At 34.4% G+C, this 11,829-nt stretch overlaps 1 protein-coding gene across 2 annotated transcripts in view; it reads left to right on the plus strand.

Annotated features, from left to right (window-relative positions):
• The window catches only part of RTTN (rotatin), an 88,659-nt gene that overhangs the window by 19,894 nt on the left and 56,936 nt on the right, over positions 1–11,829 (plus strand). For both annotated transcript variants that reach the window (XM_090137321.1, XM_031589024.2), the window contains exons 13-20: positions 750–862; positions 2,401–2,527; positions 3,768–3,893; positions 4,187–4,303; positions 6,869–7,008; positions 7,250–7,421; positions 8,602–8,701; positions 9,545–9,633. In XM_090137321.1, the coding sequence (XP_089993447.1) occupies positions 750–862; positions 2,401–2,527; positions 3,768–3,893; positions 4,187–4,303; positions 6,869–7,008; positions 7,250–7,421; positions 8,602–8,701; positions 9,545–9,633 (984 nt within the window). The remainder of the gene's footprint in view (positions 1–749; positions 863–2,400; positions 2,528–3,767; positions 3,894–4,186; positions 4,304–6,868; positions 7,009–7,249; positions 7,422–8,601; positions 8,702–9,544; positions 9,634–11,829) is intronic.

Here is an 11,829-nt window from a genome sequence, read left to right on the forward strand (position 1 = left end):
ATTTGCATGTTTTACTATGTTAGACAACAAATATACTGTGTTTTATTAGTTAAAAGATTCTAGCGTCGTACTGAAATATTCTTCTCCATTAAGAAAATAGACAAGTAATTCCTGCTTGTGCAAAATACTTTTTCTGTTCTCACTGAAATATAAATGAACAAAATACAGCAATAGGAATGACCTGTTATCTTAAATCTGAGTGAATACATCCTTTACATAAAAGGTTCTGAACTTAATACAAGCAGTAGTTTAGTCATAAAAAATTATTTGCAGCAAAGTTGCAATCTTTAAATTTAAGTGCTCACATTTAATGCATTTGTTAACTGAAAGTATGAAGACATATATAGATAGACTTATTTACTTACTTATTTTTAAAAACTTACCCTAATATTAATAGTGAACTCTTAAATTTTTTAATACTCTATTCTTGGACACTTTAGAAAGTATTTTGAATAGTGTTGGAGTGTTTGTGTTGTAAAATGTTAGATATTGTTTATCCCCATTGAATTTAATGGAAACTTTTTAGCATCTGAAGAGTTTTCATCTCACAGGAACAGGTACTAAAATGTATTGGTTTGAAATCCAGAGAGCTTTTTGGTCAGGTACTATGAACTTCTCTGCGAAAGGCTGAACTAATCTCTGTGTAGTTGATACATTAAATGATAAATTCTGAAAGGTGAAGAAATGACATGTTATATTTTTAATATTACTAATTCTGACAGTTCCTTTTTCTTCATTTTACTTTTCAGGGGGAGAAAAATCTGACTGAGTTACTAGAATTAGCAGATCAGGCCTTACATAGCCTACCCTACCATCAACACTTGACCTTGCTTCAGGAGAGTATTCACATATGTTCTAATATGTAAGTGTACTACTGTTTGACTTATTTGAAAAAATATATATATTTTTAATAGATAAACTTTCTCAAGTGGAATCTCAGTTTGTTTATGTCCCTGTCTCTAAACTCAATTTTCTTTTAGCTATTGAAAGATCTCTTATGAACAATTTGCACCATTCAATGGTTGATTTCTTTAAAAGTGGAATTTCAGGTGCTAAGAACTTACGCTTTATTGTTTTCTAAGTGGTAAAACACTTTGACCACTGTTTTGACTTTTTTTTTTTGCATTTTTTGTTCCATTTATGCTGTGTAACTTCCTTTTATTTTACTATTGAAACTCCTGGAGAATTTTATTTTGTTGTACAGACAGTGTCTTGCAATATTTCATCTCATTTATTAAAATGGCTGTTTTAATTGCATTTTCTTTTTTAGATTTCCCATGTTAGCCTCTCTTAGAAAATTTAAGTTACTCTGTCATGCCTGGAAAAATTATGTGTCAAACACTTAATTAGAAATACAAAATCTCAGTTTCACAGTATTTCAGAACTTCAGGGATTTATTTCAAAGGAAACTACATATAAGTGCTATCTAAAAATGGCTTGCAATTATGAAATGTCAGAATACTAGGGCTGCTCCAAAAGTAATTCCTCCTATTTTGTTATGTCGGCCCACATCAGAGATGGATGTTGGTGGTATGGCAGTAGAGACTGAACCTTCACATCAGTGTTCCATTACATTTTGTTGCCGTACATCATTTGGCAACAGAGAGGCAGTCTGACAAAATGGCATCTGGTGCAGATTTTTGAGTGCAGCTTGCAGGCTCTTGTTCATCACTGGCAGAAATGCATAGCTAATTGTGGTGAATATGTTGAAAATAGTGATTTGTAGCTGAGAATTTGCTTTATCAAATAGTGTTATTGCACTCTTCGTATCCGTCGCAGTTCCCATGGAAATAAGTGTGAGGCATTATGTTCAGAGCAACTTTTCAGTATTCTAATCCTTTTAGAGTTAATCGTTAGATAATTCTTCCAAAAATAGGAATTTCACTTGAATTGATTGTTATATTTTTACTAATGTCCATACTTTTTGTGATAGTGAGATGGACTGTGATCTCTTAACAGTAAAAACAAAACAGAACAAAAAAAACCTTGAAAGCACTGGAATCTTCATAATTATAATTATCTGAAGATTCTACTGAAGCTCAGATTGGCATTAATGTTTTTCCTCATTGTGATGAGAGGAATTTGGAAAAACTGTGATCTTTGTTTCCTTATGTGTATGAAAAGGCATTTTTACAAATGTGAAGATTGATAGAATGTTTTTGTTAAATCTTTTGTGATCTTGAACTTTTGTCTGTCAAGTCATTTTTCTTTTCAGGCTCTATATCCTTTCAGGAAAGATTTTTGAGTTATTATCTTGAAATTTAACAGGAAAATTTTTAAGGACGTCTCTGGATCCTGTGAAATAAATTTACTTGATATATGCATGAAATCATAGTTTTATAATTTATTATACTATTTATTATTATTTATAATGTAAATTTAACTATTTTTCATTTTAAGTTCCAAGTCTGCCCAGGCTGACCCATTGCTCCATGCTGGGAGTCAGAATGTGCTTCTCCGTCTATTGGCTCATCCTTTGTTGAATATAAAAGCTGAAGCTTATCGCTGCTGTCTGGAAGTGGTTAAGGTTAGAACTACTGTTTAGTTACCACTCTGCGTTGTTGTACTGGATAATGTATAATGTGTAATTTCCTCGTGAAAAGCATTGTTACTGCAAATTCTGCTTACCATATGATATGCTGTTATGTCTGTACAGGCATGGGTTTGCAGTTTGCTATTTTATTGTGGTATCTAAAACTACTTAGATTAAACTTCAGGTACTACTATTCAGAACGTTCATAAAGGGTGAGGAAAGGCAGTGACTGACAACTTTGCTTTTGTCAAAACGAGCCTTAGTAGTATTGGTCACCATATGTTGTTTTGTTTGATTTTATTTTGGTTTTTTTTTGCTGCTGCTCTGCAGAAATATTTCAATTTAAAATAGTTTTTGAAAAGAACTGAAGCGTTCACTTTTACTTGTCTGCTGAAATGAGATTGCCCAGCTTCTATTCTTTTCATGAGGTTTTTCACTTTCCTTTGTTGTGCTTTTTTGATTTAGTTAGTATTTTTTGTTTGATTGTTCCTGAGCAAAAATCATTTTCCGTTGACTGTCTGCTTATTGCAAAGATATTTGCTTAGACATGATAGGATAATGAAATACTAACACTTTCAGAATATATATATATTACTTCAGTTTAATTGCTCAGACTGTATAAAAACATGGAAGAAAACTATTATTTTTCATATGTGTAAATGTCTGGACAGTGTTTAAGAATATGTAATTCCTTTTATGTGTCAATTTTTTAAAAAACCCACTACCTGAGGTTTTTGTTTGTTTGTTTTAATAAATATAGGCCAAGAGCATCGACTACCTGAAAGTATCTGGTTGTATTCTTAATTACCAGTAGTTAATTAAGTAGTGTCTGGTTAATCAGATCATTTCAGGTATTCAGTAATATTAACTTACAGCAGTGAAAACAAAAAACACTTTTCTGTTTTGCTGTTTGCCTCCACTGAATGACAGTTGTAACTTTTTGTGAGATTTTTACCTGTCTGTTAGGTTTCTTATTTTAATATAATGCTGGACAACATAAAATTTAGCTATTATTTAAAATCAAAATGAATTCATTTAGCATTTCTTATTCTTATATAGCAACAGCAACTTTTAGTCACTGATCTACAAAGATGTTTCTTTCAGAACCATAATGTTTAGTTTTCAGAACTTTAGTCTTCCAAGCTGCATGGAGGCCTTTCACTGCATGACAGCTTCAGGCGTATTGGAATCTGTGTTGAATTTTAAAACTAACTGTCTTTATTTTTTACTGAAGGACTGTTTAGATATTCATAATGTTGCTGAATCTGTGTCTTCAATCTGCCATGGAATACATTTTCTTCTTCATCCGAAAGTTTTATATGAAATTGCTACGTTTGGACTTCAGGAGGAAAAAAATGAGGTACTGTGTTTAGTATTTATAAGTTGATATTATTATGGTGCTCTGAGGCTTACCTGTAGTTTTTACTACATGGTTTTTCTATACATGTGTCAAAAGAGTGAAGGATTAAAAGACCAACGAAAAGTGAAATGTTATGTATTTCAGTCTTTTTTAACAGCCTGATGTTTAATGTGACTGATAATTGAGATTTTTTTTTTGTACTTTCTGTTACAGTGTTGTCAAACTGATATAAACATGAGTTGTTACATTAGTTTCTTCTTTTTTATTATTATTTTTATTTTTTAATTGAGCAGGTAAACTCCTCAGCCAAGGCCATTCTGATGCATCTATTGCAGGGCCAGTTAGTAATGACGACATTGACTTGGAACAAGTTTCTTGAGGCTCTCTATCCCATCATTCCTGTTTTACAGGTACTTCTATGTGCTATTATCAGTATTTAATATATGAAATCTTGTAAGCAGCAGCACCGATCTCTTAAAGAACAAATGGAATATTCACCTAAGTAGCAGGTGGAAAGTAGATCAAAAGTGAAATACTCATATGTCAAATGGTGAAATGCCAGTCAAAGTTACTTCTTTGATGTTTGTAGTCAAATTTTAGCCTATTATTATAGTAGAAATTGACAGTTACTGACTCAGACTTAAATTTTTTGAGGATATGAGTGGAAATCCAAATACAGTTTAAAACATTGCCATTTAGTCGGCATTTAGTTAAGATATTGGAAACAGTTGGATAAACTTGAACATTGTAGATCCTTTGTGATTGTACAGTTCTCTGATCAAGTTATGTCGTCAATAAACAGCAGGAGATATGAGATGTATTTTCTGTCTGTTTTGTTTTTTTACCAGAAGAATCAACAGTTAGCACTATCTTTAGACTTTAGTCTACATGCCCGTTATGATGTACCCATTTATTTTCCCTGTCTTTGCTCTTGGTGCAATCTAATAGTTTTGCCGCCTTCAATCTGTTTTCTTCTGTTTTTTTTTTTTTTTTTCTTACTTGTTTTTTCTCCACTGCTAGACATTTTCCTTCTATAATCTATCTATAGGTTTCCAAATAAGCAGTTTTGATGCACCTATTTGGTCCTTCTCAGTGTTTTTTGTCTTATTTTGTAGAATATCTTGAGTTGGAAGAGACACACAAGGATCATAGAGTCCAATCCCACAGGACCACCCAAAATTCAAACCCCATGTCTGAGAGCACTGTCCAAACTCTTCTTGAACTCCAGTAGGCTTGGTGCCATAACCACTACCCTGGAGAACCTGTTCCAGTGCTTGACCACCCTCAACCTTTTCTGAATGCCCAACTTGCCAGTCTATTGGCACAGTTCTATGTTGTTCCTTCAAGTCCTGTCACTGTTACCAAAGAGCAGAGATCAGCACCTGCTCCTCCTCTTCCCTTGTGAGGGGCCTACAGGCTGCCATGAGGCCTCCACTCTTCTCTGTTCTGAACAGGCTGAGAGACCTCAGTTACTCCTCATACGTTTTGCCCTCTAGACCTTTGACCATCTTTATAGCCCTCCTTTGGATACTCTCTGTGGAGCAGTTTTATATCCTCATTCCCCAGGCTGTATAGATATCCAGGGTTGCTCCATTCAGTGTGCAAAGTCTGGCAGTTGCTTTCGTTAAATACCATGCAGTGGATGATTTTTCAGCCCTCCAGTTTGTCCGGATTTCTCTGCAAAGTCTCTCTACTCTCAAGTCAACAGCTCCTTGTAGTTATTTTCACCTATATACTTGCTTATGTTCTGTGTCCAAGTTCTCCAAGTTCTGTGTCCAAGTTGTTCATGAAAGCATTGAAAAGAACTGGTCATAAGCTGGAGTGCTGGGAAACCTAACTAGGGACTGGCTACCAGCCTAGTGTAAGCCCGTTTACTATAGCCCTTTGTGCTCAACCCATACGCCAATTGTACATGCCTTGTGTTACGTCTTTGTCTAGCTGCGTGCTGGACATTTTGTCAGAATGATACTGTTAGATCACCAAAACCCTTGCTGAAATCCCCCAAATTCCACCTTCTGGCTTCTACTGGTTAACTAGGTGGGTTACCTTGTCACAAAAGGGAATCAAGTTTGTTTACTCTTGTGAACTGGTGTTGACTGTTACCTGTGACTGCATTGTTTTTCAAATGTTTTTCAGTAACTTACCAGGCACTTAAGTGAAGTTGACAGATCTGTAATTACCAGTGCTGCCTTTCTTGTCCTTGAAAATTACGACATTAGCCAGCATCCAGTTGAATGTAAACTTTCCTGATTCTCAAGACCTTTGAAACATAATTTAGAGAGGTCTTGTGAGGTTTCTTTCTCTTGCTCAGTTTTATTTTGAAATATCACTCTTGGTTATTATTTATGCTTACTAGTATCATTGCCAGAAACTTCTTCTTGCCTGTGTCTCAGTATTGCCATAAAATGGAAAAAATCATTAAATAAGATGGTTCATGAAATAGAAGGATCAGATTGGATGTTTATCATAGTGGCGGAAGTGCGGTATGAGAACTGAAAGGGACTGGAGAAAGCTTACTGGTGGAAAAAGCTCTGAAGGAATGTCAGCTTCTCTGTTATGCATACGTACTCATTCCACTGATATTCAAGATTAGATAGTGATTTTAATATAACTGTAGGCTAAATGTGTCAGAAGGAATTCTCTACTCTCATTTTTCTGGGGTTGTTTTTCTTTATGCTATGGCTTGTAGTGACTACATAAAAACAAAGAAAGAAAGCATTAACAGACAGAGAGTTAAAGTTTCAGGTAAAACAGAGCCATGTAAAAATCTTTAGATAAATTATATGCAGGATCATTTTTCTCATGGAGGAATTTTAGTCTACAGGAATTTTTTTTTTGTTTGTTATGTTTGTTTTTATTTGCTGCTTCTTTCACTCTCCATTAGTATGGAAAGGAATGGGAATTACTTGTCCAATTTGGTAAGTTTAAAATTTTTTTTTTTTAAATTAATTTAGGAGATTTTGTTTTTGTTTTAGGGTTACGCTGACACAAAGGATGAGCTAGGTAACTGCATCCTCACTTTGAGTGAAACATCTTCTGACAAAGGAGATGGTATTCTCCCTACAGCTACCAGACTACGAGCTGCTCTGCGTCTTCTCTTCTCAAAAAAGCACTTGTGAGTATTGTCTTGCAGCATTTCAGCGTATCTTTAACATTTGTAACAAAAATGTCTTCTTTAAAACAGACAAACCTAAAAAACAATTGACTATTATACAGTGGGTTGATTTGAAAGGTATAAAGTAAATCCTTTGTTCTCCCATACTATATTAATTTTAGAAATTAATATTTAACTGTATAGCTAACTTTTTTGGTGTGAGCACTATTTATATATTTATTTTAATTGTTTACTCCTTTAGGGTTCGTTCTATGGCACTTAAACATTTATTATTCCATCTTTTGAATGAAGAAGGAGCAAGCTTGAAACGTCCATGTCTGCATGGCAGTATGTTTACGAGTATATCAAACTTATTTATTATAGAAGGAGCTATTGAGCTGAAATTGGGTGATAAAATGGAGTCTGTATTTAAGGTAAGCGCTATACGAATACTGTATCGTTGTTATAATGATACATTGTAACAATTGTTTGTTACTCGTTTGTTCCCTTGTTTTTTTTTTTCCCCTCTGTGAATCAGTTAACAGAAAGGCTGAAGTACAAAGAGAACAGGCTTGCCCTGCTTATGACAATTTAATTGCGCATGGGTAAGGTCTGATTTTTCTCAGAGTCTTTTTTCTACGAAATCTATTTTTACTGAAGAAGATAGGTTTCAATATGAAAATATGCTAAAATATTATTTTGTCCTTGTTTTCCGAGTATTATTGCTTTTGTGGAATGGAAAAATAGTCATGAATATGTGATCTATGGGAAAATTATTCTCTATGTATTTGGTCAGTTAAGCTGTGTTTTCTTATTTTTTTTTTTTTTCTACCTCCCTTCCATTCTTTTCCTTTCTTTAACCTCAGGATATTAATAATATATTAATCAGTTGCTAAGGTGATTCCTCTCTGTTTTAAAATTATTCTGACCACACTTGATTTATAATCCAAAAACCATAATATGAAATCTGTACAGATATAAAGAATTATTTTAGTTCCTCTAACCCTGTTGCCAGCAGTTCCCTTTACAGACTTAAAATTATTAATTCTAGCATTTCTGTTTGCATTTCTGTATTCCTCCATAAACCAAACATTATTTATTAGAAATCAGCTTCTGTTGTTTACTAGAAACTATTCTTTAATATTACAGAAATTAGAGATTTATTATAAAAGGGTTACAGTCTATTCCTTTCTTATTATGTACACGTGGAATCTAATTAAATATATTCTATCAAAGAATATGAATCCTTATTTTGATGGAATCAGGATCTTTTCAGTTATGTACAGTGACGGGACAAGATGCAGTTGGCAAAAACTGAAACACAAGAGGTTCCATCTAAACATGAAGAAACACTTCTTGACTTTGCAGGTTACAGAGCTGTGGCACAGGTTGCCTACAGAGGTTGTGGAGTCCCTTTAAAGATCTTTCAAAGCAGGATGTGAACCTGGGCAACTCTATAGGTGGCCACAAGTTAGTAGTTTGAACCTCCTGAAGTCCCTTCCAGTCTCAGCTATTCTGTAATTCTGAGATTTTCTACTTCATAAAGAAATGTGGCAAGTTACCTTGTTTCACACTTGCATGTTAGTTGTAAATCTAATATAGCTTTACTTTTAGGTGGAAATAATTGAAAAGATTTACGACGTCTTGACTTCTGATGCTGTTGACATAGTTTTACGAAAGTCTGCAGCTGAGCAGCTGGCCATCATTTTACAAGGTAAAATTGTTGAAAAAACTTTTATTCTTCTGTTGTTCATCATATGAACTTGTAGTTTTGCTATTTTTTGTGTATATTTCTGCAAATGGTGCTTTTTGTAGGTTTTATGTATATTGTTGGATGAGAATGTAATGCTGTTGTGGACAGTAGTGTCTTTTTTGTTACTGTCAAGAATAAGAAATAGTGTTCTGGTTTGAAAACAGTTTCCCTTGGAATTGAGGAAGAAGCTAAATTCTGTAATCTCTGTAAGAACTTTTTTTTTCTGCCTTGTCTTTTAAATGTTCTTCTGTTGATTTGTGGTACAACTCATGGTGCTTCAAATATTTTCTTTTACTACTTTGAGTACTATATCTTGATTGAGGGAGTTACTATAAAATATACATGCATTTTTGATGTACCATTTTAATTAGGAAAGTCAATTCTTAGATTTCATAGGCTACTTTTACATGTTTTACATGTAGTGGAGAATTTCTTCTAATAACCTAAATATTTCTCTCCATTTTGTGATGGTCTAAGTTACTATAGTTAAAATGGATTGAAATGTCATCTGTGTGAACATCTTTCGGTAAACTCAAGCTTTTTAAAAGGACTAGTTAGTATTCATGCATTTTTATTTAATTAACATTTATGCTATCTTTAGGATAGCTAAGCTAAAGAAAGACTGTTGAACAAGACTTTCTGGAGGTTTTTCTTAGTAGAACTAGAGCTTTACTTGCTGTTAAAATTGTTAATTGACAGAACAAGTTTTGCTCTCAATGGAAGTTTTTGATCATTGAGAAAAGTTCAGTATGAAATTGATTATGAAACCAGTGTTTGTTAATCACCTTTTGTTTTTTTCTACAGATACCAACATGCATGGCATTGTGAAAAGGTTGGGTGTGGTAGAAAAGGTTTTGGCTTATCTTAGTGAATGTGTACATGTGAATGGCAAGGTAAAACCACCTTAGCATGATGATAGTAGAATTTGCCTTTTTCTGCACTTAATCTCTTACTTGCTTTGTGCATCAATTTTGTATACAATAAAAATATTTAGTAACATTTTTAATTTTAAAATATATTTGTTACATTTCTGATGATATTAAGATTCTCTTAGTTAGGGAAGATAGTTTGTCTACCTGTGAAAATAGTTTCCAGACTTTGGTGAGTGATGTGGTTCTTAAATATACCTGAACTACAAGATTCTCAGTAGTGACCAAAAAACAACTTTTTAAACTCTTAAAACTATTGTCTATAATAGTCTCTAAACTTAAGACTTGAGGCAGTTTATAATTAATAGTTAGATTAGGTTCATAGCAAGTGAGAATTTACGCATCAGATTAAGTTTGAAAAGCTTGGCTCAAAGGACACGGTGATGGACCATTTGTTACAACTTTACTTACTAATGTTCATTTGCTGTGGATTCTTTTCCCCCCAGACCACTTGTTATTTATTTTCAGTCCATGAATAAGTAATTTTCTGACTATAGAAGATCACTTAACAAAGAACGGTCTCGTAAGATAAGATCATATTTAAAGCTGAGTGCATTTATGTTGTGGATGGAGAACCTTTCCAGTTTTGTTAATCTGGTGACTGAAGTTTTCTGAAAGTCATTATTTACAATCATTTAATGTCAGCTTATTTAGTCTATAAAGTTCCTCTCCAATGGAAAAACTTTCCTCAGTTTGCTTCCATAGTGTTGGTATACAGTCCAACCATATAAACTTTACTTATTTAAATTTTTTCTAAAATCATTTTTCTATAGTAATGATTTCTTTCTCCAAAATGTGTAAGAGCTGGGTTAGAAAACAAATCAAGTAGAAGCACTGCTTACCTCTTCTGTAATGTAACTTTGTCTAAACAGAAGGCAGTGCTAGTTTCTTTAGATCAAAGATCATAGAATCATAGAATGGCCTGGGTTGAAGAGGACCACAATGATCATCTAGTTTCAACCCCCCTGCTATGTGCAGGGTTGCCAGACACACATCCAGCCTGGTCTTGAATGCCTTCAAGGATTGGGCATCCACAACCTCCTTGGGCAAACTGTTCCAGTGTGTCACCACCCTCTGAGTGAAAAGCTTGCTCCTTATATCTAACTTAAACTTCCCCTGTCTCAATTTAAAACCATTCCCCCTTGTCCTATCACTATCCACCCTTGTAAACAGCTGTTCCCCCTCCTGTTTATATGCTCCCTTGAGGTACTGGAAGGCCACAACGAGGTCTCCCTGGAGCCTTCACTTCTCCAAGTTAAACAAGCCCAGCTCCCTCAATTTTTCTTCATAGGAGAAATGCTCCAACCTTCTGATCATCTTAGTGGCCCTCCTCTGGACCCACTCCAGAGCTCCACATTCTTCCTGTCCTGGGGGCCTCAGGCCTGGATGCAGTACTCTAGATGGGGCCTCACGAGAGCTGAGTAGAGGAGGACAATCACCTCCCTCTCCCTGCTGGTCACCTCTTTTTTAATGCAGCCCAGAACACAGTTGGCCTTCAGGGCTGCAAGTGCACACTGCTGACTCATGTCCTGCCCATGTAAGTTGCATTAAACAAGACATTGGGGTGCAGTCTAGCCTAGATTCCAGTTCTCCCTTCAAATGATTTTTGATTTCATTCTCAAATCCGTAGAGGGGGAAAAAAAAAATATGCAAAAAAAGTACACACATACCAAAAAAAAAAAAAAAAAAAAAAGCCTTTCTGCTTCTTAGTGAAACAGCTACCAACAAAAGGATAAACTTTGTAGTAGAGGGAAGAAGCACAATTTTAAAAAGTCTTTATTTATATGGACTTGTGCAAAAGATGCTTTCCCATACTAAATAAGCAGAGCTTTTATCTATTGCATATCCAATGATACTGTGTTTGGTGATGGAGTTCACAAAACTAATTTTAAAGGTAGAATCTCGGGCAGGCAAAGTAACGTTCTGTGAAGGATATGCTCTTCTCATTCTGCAGTAGAAGTGATTTTCATCCTATTTTTGACTGCTGACTGATAGTTTACCAGCTGCTTTCTTATGTTTTGTGATCTGAAAGATTGGGACCAGAAAATTATCTGATACAGTCAGCTATTTGCATTTAAAAAAGAATAAGGTTATGAATAAGTAGTTTTTTTAAGTCCTTCATCTCACATATGTGCTTCTAAGAAGTACATATTTTGGAAG

Source organism: Phasianus colchicus, chromosome 3, assembly GCF_987193195.1.
Source record: "Phasianus colchicus chromosome 3, bPhaCol1.hap1.1, whole genome shotgun sequence".
Lineage (NCBI taxonomy): Eukaryota > Metazoa > Chordata > Aves > Galliformes > Phasianidae > Phasianus > Phasianus colchicus.